This window comes from Falco biarmicus, chromosome 4 (assembly GCF_023638135.1).
Source record: "Falco biarmicus isolate bFalBia1 chromosome 4, bFalBia1.pri, whole genome shotgun sequence".
Classification (NCBI taxonomy): domain Eukaryota; kingdom Metazoa; phylum Chordata; class Aves; order Falconiformes; family Falconidae; genus Falco; species Falco biarmicus.
Genome location: NC_079291.1, coordinates 88,565,963 through 88,585,103, shown reverse-complemented (window position 1 = coordinate 88,585,103; position 19,141 = coordinate 88,565,963). Strand labels below are relative to the sequence as shown.

The following is a 19,141-nucleotide window of genomic DNA, read 5'->3' as shown; positions in this document are numbered from 1 at the left end:
AATTCTGGCATTGCCATTTTCCCTTAGCTGCAACAAAGTCATGATTTTGCCATTTATTGCTGTTGTTACAGTCCATTGCTGCTGACTCAATAGAACAGCACTGCAGCAATCTCATATTTGAAGATTTGAGTGAAATCCATCACTTTCAGTACATGAAAGTCTGAATTTTCACAGAAACCAACAAAGCCATCAGAAAAGTGCAGTGCCAGCACTGTGTCCATCCCATCTGATCTTTCATTATGACTGCCATACATGGTTGAGGAGGCATTAAGAGGAAGAAGTAAGAATTAATGGCAAAATATATGACTTCTGTTATAAGCCATCTCTTCTCCTCACAATGATCCCAGGGTGAAAAGCTTGTCAGCACTTACAGAGGCTACAGCAAATACATATTCCAGACATACAAGCCATTTATTTTAAAATAAATTCTGCAAACAGTACTTTAATGTTAATAGTAGCAGTAATGCTCAGTTCTTTAGGGTTCTTTTCTGGGAAGGAGCTCTAAAGAATTTTTCAAACATGAATGGGTAACCAGGTAACAAACCCCAACGACACAGGCAAGTATTATTTTCCCCTTCATACCAATAAATGCATAAAAATGCCAGTGGTTACACAATAAGCTATCTGAAAAGAACAGAGCTCAGGAGCCTGGAATCTTACATACTCTGTAACTGCTCAGTGTAGTGTGTAATGCAAAACAGAAAGCATGAATAGCATATTAATAGCATATTTCTAAAACAGTGGGGTTTCATGTGTTTTGATTTGCAAATACTTGCAATTTTTATGGTAGGGTTGTGGACCCTTGTGAAGGGTATTTCAACCAACTGATGAAAGGTTCATTTTTCTTACCTATCTTAGAAGAATTTTGCAAACCATCATTGAAAACTGTTGCTCTAATCAACAGGAAGCTGGAGGTGTATGTTCAGAGGGACTATACGAGGCAATTCACACAATTATCAGGTAATTTACATAGATGTGGACAGCAGGAACTAAAACCCAGTCCTTAAGCTTCAAGGATACAAATCTCACCCAAGTGAATCCAAAGAAAGCTTTCATAAACTTTAGCAGTAGGGTGCCCTTGTTGCTTCTAATCAGGTCTCATAAGGCCTTTGGTTTGGACTTTCAAGTGTGAAGCTTACTTGCTCAAAGTATTCGGGAGCTCCCATCCTCCTGATCACCTTGGAAACTTTCACTCTTTTGCAGAATTATGGCCTAGTCAAGGCTGTATGTAGCTGTGGCACAAATGGAGGGCTGCACAGCCCATATTCCTGTATGCAGGGCCAATGGGACATGTAAAAAGGGCTACAGCCCTGTTAGTAAGAGAAACTGATCCACCACATCACTGCTGATGGTTAAATAACTTGCAGCCTGGAATTTTCTGCCAGGGTCCAGGGCTGCATAAGTGCAGAAGATACAAGAGAGACAGTAAAAATATAAAGGAAATCTTACCAAGAACAAGTGCCGAGGGTGTCTGTTTTTGCCAGCAACTTTCATCAGTGTTCCTTCTTTAACAAAGATCTGAAGGAGAAAACAGCAGATTGTAATCCTGAGGCTTCTAATTCTGAATCTTAGTGAGAAAAGAATATTCCTCTGGGGAAACAGGTACTCTAGCTGCGTTTATCAGCACAGGAACAGATAGATACCTCAACACTTGCTTCTAGCCTTACTTCTTATGATCTGGCTTAGTCTTTGCCTGAGTTAGCCCTGCTGCTCTTCATGGCTTACATTTGTATCAGTACTGCTAGGGCAGGGGTCCTCAAACTACGGCCCGTGGGCCGGATACACGCCAGCCCCCTGTTTAAAAAGTTTGAGGACCCCTGTGCTAGCGTTTGAAACCCACTTGTCCTCAGCCCAGTGCTCCTTTACTGTGGATTGTGCTCAGAGGTGACCGTCACAGATTGCAAAGCTAACATTAATGGGCTTCAGAAAAGAAATCTTGTATTTAAAAATCTTCTAAAATAGATAGACCAAAAAGAAAAGCTGAAGCCTCGCTACATCCGCATAGCTATGCTTGCATACATAATCTGTATGTGTTTGCAAACACAGTACTTTGTCGGTCCATATTTTTACTATGTATGTAGATAGGACTATGTATGTAAGCAGCTAAACCAGCATAATAAGAATTTGATTGCATTACTGTTTGAAAAGGTCTAGAATAATGTGAGTGGATTAACAGTCATCTTCTCTTTTTGGATGGAGAACAGAATCTGGTGTAGTTTTCTACTCTAGAATAATTTATAATTGAAGAGACCAATCCCACAAATTCTGTACTCTGGGCTTTGCAGAATTTGTTAAAGCACTTCCTGACCAAGGACAAGTGAGAATATTAGAGGAAAAAATAGAGGTTGACTGCAGTGTGTACCTGATGAGGATCCTTATGCCATGAGTATGCATGACTTGAAAAGTGCTTCATGAGTTTTGCTAAAGATACTGGTGGGCTGAAGGGAAATCTAGAGTTGCAGAACTCAAGAAAGAAATCTTTCAAAGTGTAAAGGCAGGTTGGAGCTGAGGAAACTGGATAGGTTTGAAAGCCAGGAGAAGAAATTTACATTTGATGTGGATGGCAAAACAGAGCTATACACTCTGCCATATTTCTTTTCATGTATTGCTTAAAAATGGTATCTTGCTTGAAAAGCAACACTGGGGAATTGGGAGAATAAAAATTTGAAAACAAATAATTTCCCCTGATTTAAGGTTCTTAGCCAGCCGAATAAAACTCTGAGACTTTCCAGGCTGCAAGCAATTCCTGCTAGTGTTACAACCTTTCAGCAGTACTATATAGGGAGGAAAACAGCATCTCCAACAAAACACATTACACATGGTGTGGCTGAGGACAGCTGGAGTGAAAAGTCAGATGGCTACTCTGTGTAAAAGCAGGGGCAACGCATGTCTTTCCCAGCCTGAGGCTCTCGGCACATCTTTTTGTGCACTGCCAGAGTGATGGTTTTTTACACAACCCAGTGCTCCAACTCTTATCAGTATCTCAGTAAACAACACCTGTAGACATCTGAAATCTGGCTATCCACACAATCAGAGATATAGCTGGCCGGAAACAATGTCCTTATCAGCATAGGTCTGCCTGCAGCACTCACCCTTCCTGGCTGCAGGAGGCCACTCTGCCCTCTCACACTGTGCTCAATGTGCACCAGCTTCTGCAAGTTTTCCTGGGGGAGAGAAACAGCGTTTAGACCACATGGTGACTATTCTTTAGACAAGCAGGCAAACCTTCCCTCACCCCTTCTCACCATTTTATTTCTCTTTTGTGGTTTTGCAGAATTAGCTTTCAGAGAGAACTGAGCCCAGGGATTTCACACTTAGAAGTCTTCCAGCCTTACTGGTTTTACAAAATCTCCTCGCATCCCTTCACATCTGCTATGGCCTTCTACAGTCCTGTTACCTCTTGATAGCTCGGTTCATCTTCAAAAGGGCCTGCTAACTCCATATGTCCCAAGTGTATAAATATATTGGCTTCTTTGCTGACTTTCTTGCTCTGGGAACTCATAAACTGGGAGCAGAGACAAAGTACAGTATCTGCTCCAAAGGCCTCTGCATTAGTAGCAAGACATGGATAATCCAAAGAATGTTTTAATACTGTAAAACTCTTGCTAGGATTATCTGGAGGTTTATATTCTGTGACAACAGATTAATGACTTTGCAATAGGGGATTTAGAAGGTTAACTAGTAAGCAGGCAATGAAGCTGCATCTCTCTTTTGATGCTTTGCAAAAATCAGGAACTTCATTATCAAACTCTGATACTATTAACTGCCTACTTGGCCTTAAAGCACACAGTCAGTGGGCACTGGCATGTGACACGAATTTATCTGTGAAGATGGTAAATAAGATTAATCTAGCTAAGCCTATGCTCTCATTAAAACAAGATGGTACTAGATGGAGATACAAAGGAGGAAGAAGGGATGTCTGTACCTTTGCAATATTGCTAGAGTCTTTTCAGATCTCTTTCCATTTAGCAGGTGAGGCTGCTAAAACGGAGGCTTGTGGTTGTATCTGGTCAGGATAGTAGAATGGGCTGCACAGCCGCAATGAGTCATCACTGGAATATGTCTAAAAATTAGGAGTCTCTTGTCTAAGTTAGCCATTGTATCAGAAATCCTCAGTTACACACCCAGACTACGGACCATATTTGACACAGCTTCATGACCTGGCAGCCTTTGACTACAGCTTTCTGCTATGACAGATAATGGTCTGTTTTCCTGTGCTCCATTGACTGGCATTAAGATACTCCTGGGCTTAGTTAGATTCATGCAGTGTATCTGCCTGATACAAATCAGTGCTGTCTACAGAATCAGCTAATTAAGAAAGCTATCACAGATACCAGAATGAGCATATCCATGTCAACATGATGGTCTGTCAAGGCTAATTTACCCTGGATTTCAGCTAATACAATTAATATACCTATCTCTTTTTGAGATAAGCCTGAAATACCTCCATATGTTACTGCCTTGGTGAAATGTTACACTTGTTTAGCATGATGCTAAGTTTAGTTCTTAATTGGTAACTGCATATCAAACATATGGAAACACCTACAAGGCCTGACCAGCACAGGGCTGCATTGTGACCATGCAATATAACTGGCAGTTGACACATTTTCAAGAATTTTAGCCATCAAGTATCATTTTTGCAATGCAGGAAGTGGCAAATGGAATTTTTTAGGTCACATCTAAAATACTGTAGGCCAGCAAAATGGAAACAGAATGTATAAACTAATAGCACAGGAAATACCAGGGATCATGGGACAGCAGACATTTGCAAAAGACATTTGCAAAGGACTTTCCCATCACTAAAGGGCATTTTAGCCTTGGCAAAACTTGTCAAATTGACAGCTTCCACAATGGAAACCCATTCTTCACAGAAATCCACAGAAAAGGCAGTGCCCTCCTGTGAGGCACACTCACAGCCAGTGCTAGTACTACTCATTGGGTTTTCTGTAAGAGTGAGAAGAGAAGCTGCTGCAGCTGAGATGCACCTCAGCTTTTCTTAGGACTGCTGGCAGAGGTGCCTGTTGTAATGCTGATGTTTGCAGTATGGACACATGTTCACCAGGAAATGGACAGAGATGTATCAAACTCATTTCCTGCAGGAAGTCAAACAGCCATCACATGTGAAGGACAGTGATTTATCTGGGAATGTGAGCAGCTGAGAGGGGTATAGTTTCCCTACAGTTCCCCTAAAATTCCGTTTTCTTCATTCTCCTTAAAACTATAATCATTCTCCATTAAAATATCCTTTACAAACACAATTAGAAAATGAAAACAAAGCTCCACCCAACTAGTACTGCAGATGTGGGTGGCTGAAATCCTTCTCTGGCCATTCTAGCAGTGAACTGCAGCTTGCATCATATTATCATTATGTCTATGCAGGAGGAACACCTCCCCAAGGAATTCACCAGCTGTTAACAGCAACAATGATTTATAGCTCTTAGCATCTCAGGGCCTCTGACAGATCATAGAAATTCAGAGAGCAATACAGATCCTGCATAGTTCAAGTAGTGAATGTCTCCTAGAGTTACAGACAGACTTAATGCTATGTGGTGATGGCATTTCTTATGCCTCTGTTTGTACATCTGTAAATTGTGAACAGTATTTTCCAACTTGATGAAAATGCTGTGGAGATAGTTAATATCATAATGCGTCTGCAAATCCTGCATTAATAGTTTCCATGGAAAAACTGCTTGAGTGTTATTATCATAAAACAAAAAAAGCTAATAATGATTCACTGATATTCTGCAGAAAATGTAGACCATAATTCAATGCTCCTGTCAGATTTTTGGAGAGTAGTTTGATGAGTTGATAAGTGGCAGCAGAAATCTTCCTCCTTCCAGGTACATGCCAAGTCTAAATTATTGCTTAGAACTTTAACCAGGTACATGACAAGTTAATCATGCTTTATCTTGAGTGGCACTGTTCAGTTTGTTCTGTAATTAGAGTATTAAATTCTCTGCATTTTTAAAAATCTGAGAAAAGAAAATAACTGCTTGTTGTGGCTTTTGTGGATGGGATATTAATTCAGGAGGACAGCCTTTGATTTAGCAGAGTATCTCATGAACCTGCACCTTCACAAAACCCACAGCATTCACACAGATGGGAAAGAAGGAAATTTTCTTTTATTTCTTCCAGGCCATAGTTTTGAGAAAGAGCAGATGTGCTCTGATGATATGATAAAAAATTAAGTGTAAAAATCTATGTGGAATTTGCAATGGAATTGTTAGGAACTTAGCTCTTATAGTTCTCAATCTCTAATACAGGTATCCCTAAAGCTGTGAGATTACTGTGGAAGCTTTTCCTGAGATCTGTTTTATGATGAAAGCTTTATTATTTTGGTAAAAAGAATGCTTTAATAATGGAAAAGTATGATTATAAATTCTTTGCATGAGGAGAAAGAAAGTCAGAATCAAACCTGTTGAAACCTTTGCTAAGTCTATAGTTTCACAGTCATTCTGTAGAGGGGCCAGATTACATTTCTTTTTATGATAAAACTCTAGGCTTGCTAGACTACATCCTCTCTGCAATCTACATCTGTTCTTTTGTCTTGGTGACACAATAGTGTTTATGTATTAATTAACTAGTGGTTATTGCTGTCAATACTTAACATCACTCAGAATTAGTCTGTATGAACATCATTGTTTCCATGCACGCTGCTTTTCTGTTATGCTTCTTTGTCTCTCCTTTCCTTCTCCTCCTTCACCATTACATTTGGCTGTAATGCAACTACCATTTCATCTACAAAAACTTCCCTTCTAACTTTTGTCCTTATCCTAGCTACTATAATGGCTGATGACAAAATAGTTTGTGCCGATGCCCAAAGTATCTTTAAATAAAGTTGAGAGTAAGCAACAAAAGAGATCAGCATAGCTGATAGTTTACATTCAGCAAAGGTGCTCAGGCTGTCTGCTGGCTGAAACAGAGTGTGCTGCTTTGTTTACAATGATTCATGTTTGCAACTTTTCCTTAGCAATTAGGAGGAGTAAAAAAAGTGCTGTCTTTAAAATGAAGGCTTGAAGATTTTGGGTTGTCACAGAGCCATATCAACGCAGCAAAAGGGCTGATGTTATTGTATGAAGACAGAATGTGTTCTGAGGTAGATGTGCCAGGATGGGGTTGGGGGTGGCAAATCTTGGAGCAGAAAAGCAGAAATGGACTTAAACCAAATCAATAGGTCCAAGCTTTTTTAAGTTTGCATTGAGTGAAAAGGCAAATCTGATTTTTGAGTTCTGACCTTAAAAACCTTGACCTTCAGAATGCTCAAAATCTTGATCTGTTGTCATGGCTTGAGATCATGTTGGCACAAAACCAGGAACCCACCAGTTGGACTTCACGCTGTGGTAATTTTGTCAGTGGCTTCAGGAGAAGTAGGTTCAGAGCCTCAGTCTCTGCTTTTAGCTATCAGATGAGGAAGCAGGCAGATCCGCGAAGACAGGCTTCTCTCTTCAGGAAATAGTTAGGTAGTTTTAACTATAACTTATCTCTTTCTGATTCAAATGTTAGAAGGCTTGGGTTTTGTCTGTTGCTGGTCATGAGGAGATCATCACTGAACTTAGTGCTCTGAAACAGCCCATGAACACATGGGCTCCATTTATGACCCTGGCACAGATATCAGAGACATGGCTTTTAAACCTGAGCAGCAGAGATTTCCAGATGTGAGCAAAAGTTGTTATTCTTGGCTCTTGGGTTCACTTGCTGCAAGCAGATGCTTCCACTTCTCTGAACAAAGCATGAAAGCTTCAGTTTTAACATATGAAGGGCACTCTGGGTTTTGAGACTCCTTCATTCTTACCTCCCAAGCTGTTGCAAAAAAACATCCTTCATCTAGCTGACCTACTGCATTTTTGCCATGACACAGTCTGAATTCACCATTTCACCCAGTGCTTTTGTTCCCCTGCAGCCAGAGGGCAAAGGCATTAAAGGGAATGTGCTGAGTCAGCAGTGCTGGTGTGTAGCTGTAGTGGCTTTCAGCATGTATCTTTCCCTAACAATTCCTGTCCATTCATTCTTTCAACCTTAAAATCCTACCTAAAAACAAGCTCTTACTAAGGAGGATGGTTCATGCCTTCCCTTTGTCTCCATTGATGCCAAGGTGTTTTTTCTTTGTTTCTTGAATTTTGTGTTTTGATGCCTGAATGATTATTAACAATCCACCCTCTTCTCAGTAAATGAAATAATAAAGAAATTAGTTGAATGCCATCAGTAATTAACCAAGGGAAGAATGTTTGCAATGCCAAAGAGATCTTTAATTTAGCAAAAGCACAGTAAAATCCCGTGCAGGATGTTAAATTCAGCAATGTTCTCATAAGAAGTAAAATGTGATAGCTTCCCCAAAAATATAATACATTCCCAATCACTTGAAATCCCCGTGACTCAATGCAATGATAAAATACTTAAGATGAGACACCTTTTGAGAAAGAAACACTTTAGTGAAACCACTCACAACTGGATGAAATGCAGGATGCCTGGAATGAGGTGCTTTGTTCTCTAACATATGTGCTATGGAACACAAACCTCCTTGGTAATCCAAATGACTTGAAAATAAGTGCTAAAAAATGCCATTTTTAAAAATTTTGGCTTTATTATGACTACTTTCTAGGTCTAGCAAGCCTAGAATTTAATCATAAGAAGAAATGTCACCTGGCCACTGCAGAATGACTGAGACTATGGACTTATGGAGCAAGATTTCATTAGACTGCAAAGACCGTAGGTACTTCTTTCTAACTACTTGAGCTGAATGCTAGGTCTGTGTAGCAAAAGCAAACATGGACCTCAGGAGAGAGTTTAGCTGCAGGTGTGGGTGGCAAGTATGAAAAAAAGAAAGGCACTGCCTTTAATTATCACCCAGAGGTCCACCAAGTTGAATTCCTCTGGAACCTGCTGGATCCCATGTCCGGCAGTTTCTCTACTGCCTGCTATGTCTCCTGACACTGCTTCTTACTAATGTCAGTAGAATATTCCCATCATCTTAGATAGAAATCAGACCTAGATCCTTGGAAACAAATGGTCATTAAACCAGCTATATGCAGGCTATCTTTGACTGTAAATTAGGACTATAATATCATGTAAGCAATAAATCACACTGACCTGAAAGAAACTGTTCATTACTTTGGGAAACTATATAACATATTTAGATACCTAAATCTGAGTTTAGACATGAGCTGTAGCCTATGAAAGTTTTGGCCAGTCTATTTGGTTGTGTGATCATTTGCAAGACTGTAAACCGTGACCTATTCTTTTGAAGTAAAATGGGATTCCAGAATTGTGGAAAAGTTATGTAAATGAGCTCAGAATGTGTCTTTGACAGTACATTTGTGATGTCTTCAACATTTCATATAACCCAGGCTAGAAACAGAACTGTGAAAATTCCCATCTCTCACTTCATTGCTCCACATACCATTTCAGCAACCCCAAGATGGAAAAAACCCCTTTGTGCTGCTTGCTACAGTGACTTACATCTTGCACAGCTGCACTTAAGTGCATCTGCAACACTGTAAACCAGATCTGTATAAACCTTTGAGTGTCACCCTGGAGGAAGCTTCAGAATTTAGCAGAGATACGTATTCACTTCAGCAGATGTGCAGAAAAGATACTATCGATCAGGAGAGCATGTGTCACAGTAGGACTCACCGCTTGGAGCATGCTGTCATTGGCTCGGTCCGTGATTTCAGAAACAATGAATAAAGCAGCTGAAGAATGAAGCAAAACAAACACTATAAATCACATAAAAGAGTAGGAAAATAATTCAAATCCCTTCTGTTTGCAAGAGCATCTTTAAAAAAAAGCAGGCATCCCCACCAGCAGCTCCTTCAACTACTTCGGTACCTTCAGAAAAAAACTGCCCAGCAAATTTATGACATGGCACAGTGCTGTCAGTTCCCCTTCCCTTCATCATCCTATTCTGTGAAACTCTGCATTGTACTTGTGCTGACCAGGAGAGCTCATGAGGTCCCTTTTAAACACCTAGCGTAACACAAAATTTTTTTGTGATGTTTTCTAGTTGCAGACTTTCAGCAGTTGGAGCTTGTGGTAGGAGAGATTAATGTAACCCAGCTTTAGCCATACAAAAGCATTTCAATCTAAGGTGATTTGTTTCCTTTTACTGCCAAGAGAGAGGACAGGTCATCCCTTTCTGACAGAAGTAAGTATGAAGTGGTGACATGAATTAACGCCTGGATTCTCCACTGGCAAATAACCTGGGCCAGAGTGTGTTTGCTGTCCCTGAGAGCAGTGGTGTAACATGGCTCAGGTCCTTATCTCAAGTCTCTTCCCCTATGGAACAGGGCATCCTATCCGTTTCTGGACATAATCTGGGAGCACGCTAGCTGTTGCTGGCCTGAAATGTGTCAAGCGTGTGCCAAACACAAACAAGATAGGCAATTGTGGCCACAGAGCTTGAGTATCTGCCCTGGCCTTATTTAAATTACTGGTATAGCTGTAGTCCTACTGTCAGTGACTAGGATCTTAAATCTCGCACAAAACTCTACTCTTGGTCAGAACAGATTGACCTTCAGTCAGCCACAGACATTGCTACCAGTTGGTTTGGATTCACACAATGTAATAGAGGTGAACTGGTTTCATTAATACAAGGTTATTTCTGCTTACTCCAGCCTGGAAGCTACTCCCACTGAGGCCAAAGCTAAACCTTGCTTTGACTTCAGTCGGAGTAAGAGACTTCTGCTTTATCTATCTGATGTGCTGGAAAGGATGGTGTTAGCAGTTGAACGTCTGGATTTGTTCTTGATTGTGCAGGACTGATTTTTCTGCAATGTCTTTTCAGTTTACTTAGGCTTAAGGAATCCAGAATACAGATAGACAGTTCAAACCTCCTGGGTTTCTCCAAAGTTCACAGAGCCCAGCAGGCATACCGTAGATAATGGTACACAAACAAGCAGATGGAGCCATCCCAACTGACTTTACAATGATGTCCTGGTTTCAGCTGAGATGAGTTATTTTTCTTCTTAGTAGCTGGTGCAGTGCTCGTGAGAACAATGCTGATAACACACTGATGTTTTCGGTTGTTGCTGGGTAACATTTATACTAAATCAAGGACTTTTCAGCTTCTCAGGCCCTGCCAGCAAGAAGGCTGGAGGGGCACAAGAACTTGGGAGGGGACACAGCCAAGACAGCTGACCCAAACTAGCCAAAGGGATATTCCATACCATATGAATGTCATGCTGAGTATATGTAAACTGGGGAAAGAAGGTAGGGAGGTATGTTTGGCATTATGGCATTTGTCTTCCCAAGTAACCGTTACACGTGATGAAGGCCTGTTTTCCTGGAGATGGCTGAATGCCTGCCGATGGGAAGTGGTGAATGAATTCCTTGTTTTGCTTTGCTTGCGTGTGGAGCTTTTACTTTACCTATTAAACTGTCTTCATCTCAACCCATGAGTTTTCTCACTTTTACTCTTTGATTCTTCCGCCATCCCACCAGGGGGAGAATGAGCGAGCCACTGTGTGGTGCTTGGTTGCTGGCCAGGGTTAAACCATGACAAATGACTAAGCCAAATATGGATGGAGCCAAAAGGGACTAGGATTTCCCTGATGACTGGGGCAGAACTACAATATCTGCACCATGCTTGTATAGATGATAATTTCTTCTTCTGTAAATTCATTGTGTCAAAATTATAGGAAGCCCACATGTTTCAGTGAAAAAAGTAATTATTGCCCTAAATAATAATATTGACCTAAATAATTTGTCTAAATTAGTAATCAGTTCTTAGAGATGTTATGGCTAATCTATTAACACAAAGTGTTGAAAATAATCCGCTTGCATATACTACCAGTATAGATCCTGTACCTCTTTAGAAGCAGAGTTAGCAAAGCAGAACTTTTGTGCTACCCATTTCATTTTACCTTGTGTGGCTTCATACTCTGTAGAATCAGGGCAAAGATTATTCAAGTAATCTGTAGAAAATAATCAAACAGAGACATCCAGTAATCAGAATACAGACCCACATAATTTGTAATATTAGCTAAAACATAAAATCACAGAATCATGGAATCACAGAATGGTTTGGGTTGGAAGGGACCTTAAAGATCATCTAATTCAACCCCCCTGCCATGAGCAGGGACATCTTCCACTAGATCAGGTTGCTCAAAACCTCATCCAACCTGGTCTTGAGCACTTCCAGGCACCCACAGTAATGTCTCGTATCACTTTATTCCCAAATAATTGTGTATAGCCTCTTTCCACAGCAAAACTCATCTTTGACTGCATTCTACTTTCAGAATCAATGCAAAAGCACTGATACAGATTCGGACTCATCACATAACTTGGCAGGTACAAACGAATAAATGGAGAGTGACAAAAATATTGCTTTGTTTCTCAGCCAAGAGAACTGCTGAGTAGCCCCATTTTACAAATAATTGTTTTTCTAATGAATTCTATTTTCCCATCTGAATGAACAGTGTTGGCTGCAACGACTGATTTTCTCTATTTATAGCAGATTAATTATATGCGGTTTATAGACACAGGAAGGAAGACTATGGTTCTGTGCATGCAGAGTTCAATGATTACTACTGAACTCAATCACATTCTGAAAATAGGTTCTGTAACATGCACACAATAGGACTTACACTTACAGGAATTTTATTTGCATTATATACAAACCTTTAATCTGTCAGTTTTCCTTGGACTACTGGCCTTGGATCATCTGACTGTTCTTTGTCTAAGTCTTTATGCTTTTAATGACTGCAGTATACGAGTGCTACCATTAAAAAGCCTAATCCTGAAAGACTTTGTTCTTTTCTTTCTGATAGATCCAGGCTACTAAATTCTACATCCAAGAATCAGGCCTCCATGCTGAGAATGGTGCTGTGCATGGATATGCGTTCCACTGAACGTTCTATCCATATATGTTTCTCCTTCTAGTGCTATGCCCTCCCTGGCATCCTGAAATCTTCCTGGTTTTTACCTGCATTCAGGAAAGCATCTGCCTGTACTCAAGTCAGGCAGGAAGGGGTTGTGCGGTGTTATCAGGCAGTATTTATCATTCCTTTTCACAGCTGCAAGATCTGTCCTTGGCTGTGGACATTCAACTGAGTGGGCAACTCCTTTTGGCTGTAGTACAACCAATATCCTCATAAAATACCCTTCCTTATGTGGTAGAAACAGCCAGTTATGGACACACAAGTACACCTACATATTTTAATTTTTTTTTACTCTATCTAGAGAATCTGAAGGACTGCACTGTTCCAGACCTCTATCCTAGCAGGCGAAGAGTGGCTTGGTTTCTTGAGGTGAGGAGCTGAAGCAGTAAACCTATTTTCTGGAATATCTTAATCCAGCAGACTTTATCTCACTACACACAAGAGCTTTCATTTTCCCCGTTAGTACCTGTAACTGGGACAAGGAGGAGCTCAAGCTGCTTCAAGCATAAATGGAATACAACCATTGGAGCTGCACTGAAACCCTTCCAGCTCTCCTCACAAAATACCACACTTCATGTTTGCAATTTACCTTGTCGACCACAGAAATGGGCAGAGTAAATGGAGCACAGTACGGGTATTGCTGGCAGGGTCATGCCAAGTCCTTTTTCTTAGATGCAATATTTGTGCACATGCACTAAAACCACTGTAAGGATCGTGTGAGACTACCAAGTACTGCAACCCACAAATCTGGAAAGTTGCCCTTAATGTAGACACACCCAGAGAGGGAAGCAAGTCACACAGAAAATATGTCCTACTATTGGCATTTGTATTGCTCGTACTAAAAAAGCAAAACCAGCTGTGAATAATGAGTTGCATCCTTGATCAAAGTGTCTAGAGCAAGAAGAAACTGCTGCTAATCTGTGCTGAGAATAAAAATTTAATATGGTCACTTTGTTCTGCATTTATAGGAGTCCCTTCAAATATGCCGTGCCCTTCATTGACTGTCGAGCACGGGCAGGGTGTTTAGCTTCCTTTTTACTGTCTCACACATAACTCATCTTGCATCCCTCTCCACCCACACATATACAGAGTCCCAAAGCATTTCTACATCTTTATGTCTACAGATCCTTGCTCTTTTGTGTTCTGATCTGACTAAACTACTTGACAACACTGAGATTCATTGTTACATTTCACCATTTCCTTCCCCAACCAGTTCATCAGTTACAAACCTAAACTTCACAATTCTTTCCAGGGGCCACATCCTGCTTCAGAAAGCTTGCTCCCCTCACAGGTTCACACTTGCTAGATTTGCTGTGGCTTGTAAAGAATGACCCACAAGCAGGAACACAACTCCACTCAGAGAAACTCCAGGTGGGAGTGATATATATATGGTCCTGAATGTAAAGGGAAGTTGTTACTGTAAATGTACAGTATATGACATTTACATCTGTAAATGTACTGTTAATGTAAATTTGGATATCTCTCTCCTGCAATGCAGAGGAATTGGACTGGGATTTTGACTTAAAGTTATCAGTAGCCTTAGGTGTACTGCTCATAGAGCTTAGGGTGCAGTACTAAGTATAGCTGCTTTGTTGATGGAGTAGAAGGAGATGATGCTTGCCACTGTCACACAGGATGCACTGCAGAGCCCCCTTTCTGGGGACTGCTGTCTCCTACTGTCTCTGATAATTGCCCTTGATGTAAATAAAATCAAATTTGTTTGCTGGAAGTGAGGCTGAACTCCACCTCTCCTAATTCACAGAAGGAGAAAGCCAAGAAGGAATGGCTAAAAGCACTGACTTCACACTTTTTTTGTGACCTTTCAGCTTGGTTGTGCTGAAGAAGTGCCTGCTCCTTTCCAGGCTCCAGGACATTTCCTGAATCCTGTACTAAGCATACTGGAGTTCCTAGGAAATCCCACACTGCTTCAGTCTTATTTTAGCTGTCTTGGCATCAGTGTGTGGCACAGTGGAAGCACAGAACATCATGGGAGGGTTTCCACTGAGTACCTTTGAGAGTAATTTTACTGACCTGTGAGCAGCACACGATACTGGAAGACACGCTGCACCACTTTCAAAAGCTGGTGTTTCACACTCTGAGGGCTGCCATCAGAGTTCTGCTGTCCTCAATGGAAGTGAAAGGAAACACAAAGATCAGGGATGTGTGAGCTCAGAAGCAAACTGTTGTCTCCACCTGATGTATACTATGGAATTTTGCTACCAGTTGCATGCATAAATTTCATTGAACCATTCCCAATTTACCCAGCTTGCTCAGGATATACGTTGTGTGTGTATATATTGTGACTGTAAGTAAGTACTGTAAACAATTTATTTCCTATGGCATCATTCACAAATAGTTTGGACTCAGAAGGAAAAGGAGGAAAGCAAATACCATTTAGAAGGTAAAGGTTGGATAAAGGTTTTAGGGTGGCATCTGAAGACAGGTATTGAGATCTCAATGAAGTTTGTCATTGAAGTTCCTTTTTTGGACTGAAAGTAAAGTGTCTTCTGGCTGAAACATTTTAGTATCTTATTTCAGCAACTGAGCAAAATACAGCAAAGCATCTCCCTGTGGTTGAGTTGGAACTCAATGTCCAGAGACATTACCCCGACCAGCAATGAAGTGCCACGCAGCTGCTCGCTCACTCCCTCACCACCCAGAGGGATGGGGAGGAGAACTGGAAAGGAATGTAAAACTCGAGGGGCTGACTGCTCTCACCAAATTTACATTCAAGATTGTGCTTAGCATTCCCAGTCCCCCACACTCAAGTCAAAGGTGCCAGAAACAAGATGAGGCCCTAAATTCTGTGGTGTTAGACTGGAAAGCTAATAGCGGTCATTAAATAAATAAATAAATAAATAAATAGGAAAGGACTGAGAGACACCTCCCCATCATTTGTCCATGTATGCATGCTTGCAAGAGGGCAAGAAGTTACAGAGCTCACTGATTCTAGGGCAAAATCCTGCTGAACTTATCCTAGGAAAAGCCTCATCTACTTTCTTAGAAATAAATGCTAATTCTCAGTATTGATAGTTAAGACAGAAGTGTATAGGCATGTGGCTGGGAGGGATGCTGGGAATACAGGCTGCCAGTAGAAAGCCTGCATTTGCCAAGTTTATGTTCAGAGCAGTGTGAGACATCAGAGCTCCCCTCAGCTGCTAACAGGAAGTAATTGTGGTGACTGCAAGGTATCTGTTTGTAAATGCTGACTTCCAAATGTCTTTTGAAATTAATGGCTATCCTTAATATTTCACATGTGCTGCAGAGAAAAATATAATCCATACCCCACAGAGCTGGCATTCTAAATAACCATTAAGGTCTGATCACTAATTTATCCTTACAGCCCCTCTGCCACCCAAGTAAACATTGTTATTTCTCTTAACATACAAGGATAATAAGAAACAGATTTTCTAGACCCACAATAAAGCAGCATAGCTTTTAATCATTTTAGCTCAATGGAATCAGTGTGGCCCAACTGAACTTTCCCATCCACATATGGGTTTATGCTTTTGAAATTATGTGAAGTGGCCACATTGCCAGTGCTTTAAAATGTAACCGGGAATCATGGAATTTCTGTCACATGTATCTTGATGGTGTTTTCCAGTTATTCGGCATGGATGACTGAGTTAACACAACTGGAAAATACATGCTCCTTGCTACAGGGCCAGAGGCTACAGAGCATTCAGGGAGTCTAGATGAAAAGAACGCTGCACGTGTCTGGCCAGTGGAGTTTGTGTTTTCCTGTGCAGTTCAGTGTTGCCTGTCACAACATCCTCTAAACAGAGGAAGTAGTTAACAGGCATTTAAAAATGCAGAGAAATGCCAGTTGTAAAGATGTTGTGGGTTGATCCCTGCCAGCAGCTAAGCACACATAGAGGCTAAACATAATTTCATCCTGGCCAGACCCAGTACAAAAGAAAGGATAGAAAATGCAGTGAAAGAAGAGAAGATATGAAGAGATAGTAATAATAATAGTTATTAACTCAAACACATCCTCAAAGAGCTTGATAAGTTAATATGTGACTGAGAAACTACTCCACTATGTGCATACATTTCAGCAAAATATACTTACAAATCTGTAAATTCACAAACATTCTATATGTGCATACACAGGGGTGTGTAGGCATCAAACAGACACAGAAAAACATTATTCATATGTGAACATCTCACTTCAGTTTTAGCACTAGGATGTGTGAAAAGAGCTTTTTTCCCATTCTACCCTGTGAATACTGGTGGAGTTGCATAAAAAGTATGCTGTGAGTAAGCCCTGTGGCACAGCTATGCATTAGTGCAGGTAAAAAAACATGGGAGCGTTACCTCAAACTCCTGAATTATGGTAGCCAGTTGGGAATATTTAAGGCAGGTTTCATCCAGCAAAGCCAAATTCTTATCAAACTGCATGATGTATGCTGTGTGGTGATTCAGCCTTGATTTTCTGGAGACAAAAACATCAGCAACTTTCTGCTGTTCCTTCCTAAGGCCACAGAAAGAAAAGAAGAGGCAAATATATAAATAAATAAAAATTAAATAAAAGCTATTCTTGTTTCTCATTGTATTAGACCCACAGGGGCTAAGGACATTGTGCACCTAAAACATAAGTTAAATGGCAGGAAGAAGGGAGTGCTTCACTGACATACTGGACAACAAAACAGGCTGCTGTAGAATGGGCACCACGAGAGGCTGATCCTTTGGCTGTGCTTTTGCCATGGCAGCACTGTGTGTCTGTAGCGGGTAGGATGTCTCCTTTACGGAGACTTTAGTTGCTGCAGCGCTTTGAGCACTGGTTATGGGGGACAGTATAATGTCTTCAGATGTAATATCATATCTTCAGCTCTTCCTTCATTGCCCCCTTCTTAGCACTGCCCCACCATCATCTGTCTCAGCACCCAGTTGCACAGCACTGAAATATTTACGAAGCATGTACGAGAACATGACAAAATCTGAGATTGCAAATGAATAATCATAGTTAGGGAGGAGCATGAGTTCCTGGGGATGTCAGAGCAACAGATTGTCTGGGGGAGCGCAGGCACAGGGAAGGACTTACTGGAAGATTCAGAGGTGGTGGTGACTTCGGAACCTGTATGAGCACAGCCCTATGCCGTATGTCATTATTGTGTCGGCAGCATTTGCAACACGGCCCTCTTTTTTCCTCAGTGCCACAGAGTTGTTCTCACAGAACCTTAGGGCATTTTCAGTTGTGTCCCTTTTGTCTTTGTGAACATACAGCATGCTGCTAGAGTAGGGCTGTGAATTCTTTAGAAACAAGTCACACCGTTTCTCTTTGTGTTATGAGTGCATGAATCATAACTCATTGATGACATTTTTAAAGTCTTTCTGTTGTTTGTGACAGTCCCTTGGTGGACACAAACCCATTTACAGCTACCTTTAGCCTTTTCTTTCCTTGTGAGCTTTGACTTGAAAGTGCAGAGCTGACAAGGAGAGCTGTGCCCTGCATTTAGGGTTGTTACTGAAAAGTTCTCCTGTTCTAATTGACTTCCTTAACTGTGCAGTGGCAGGGCTGGGATAGGATCAGCCACTGTCAGAAACCACTGTCTCCTGGAGTCCCACAGGGTGGAGGTGTGAGGCTGCATCATCCATCATCGACAGAGTAGCTCCATCTAGGTCAGGGGCTGCACTGGTTGTGGTAGGTTTAGTCGGTTGGGACTGCAGTGGTAATTTCTCTTAGACATTCTTGTTCTGGCAGTTTTATAGTCTAGGGCCTGGCAGCCTGGCTTAACTCAGAGGTCTTAACTGAATGAATTTTTGAGCTTTGTCTGACCTAGGCATGGTCTTATTTTCTCATGGAAAGACTTTGCCCTGTAAGGATGTTTGGCTTAGGTGGAGTCCCTCAGCAGACTGACGGTGTCTGTTTGGCTTGGAAGCCTAGCCTGTGCAGAGCCGCCTTGGTGCTGGAAGTGAGGGGTGTCCCTTATCTGAGAGCTATGCAGTTGCTACGTAGATTTCTGTAAGCAGATGATCCTTGGGATCGATTTTGATGTCTGCTGTTCCTGCCTCTCGTGGCATCAGCCTGTGACCTTCAGGCCATGAGTGTGAAGCTGCTTGGTGATGACTATGAACTAGCATCAGGATAATGCATATTAAGCAGGCTGTCCTCACACTTGACTGACAGGGCCATTTTGGAGTCATGCACAAATGTTTCAGTATTTGGTTTCTTAGCCTGATAGCCTCTACATTTACTTCCTGCCCGCCTGTATGCAAAATCAGCTGAAGTAGTTCAGGTTTTACTCCTTTCATCTCTGCTAGAA

At 41.2% G+C, this 19,141-nt stretch overlaps 1 protein-coding gene across 2 annotated transcripts in view; it reads right to left on the bottom strand.

Moving 5' to 3' along the window:
• Positions 1–19,141, bottom strand: part of FGD5 (FYVE, RhoGEF and PH domain containing 5) — a 110,114-nt gene that overhangs the window by 23,770 nt on the left and 67,203 nt on the right. Inside the window, exons 7-12 of one of the 2 annotated variants that reach the window (XM_056334432.1) lie at positions 17,193–17,345; positions 14,907–14,994; positions 11,859–11,909; positions 9,631–9,689; positions 3,093–3,164; positions 1,450–1,518 (exon numbers count right to left, since the gene is read on the bottom strand). In XM_056334432.1, coding sequence (XP_056190407.1) covers positions 1,450–1,518; positions 3,093–3,164; positions 9,631–9,689; positions 11,859–11,909; positions 14,907–14,994; positions 17,193–17,345 — 492 coding nt within the window. The remainder of the gene's footprint in view (positions 1–1,449; positions 1,519–3,092; positions 3,165–9,630; positions 9,690–11,858; positions 11,910–14,906; positions 14,995–17,192; positions 17,346–19,141) is intronic. The other variant, XM_056334433.1, reaches the window with a different exon arrangement.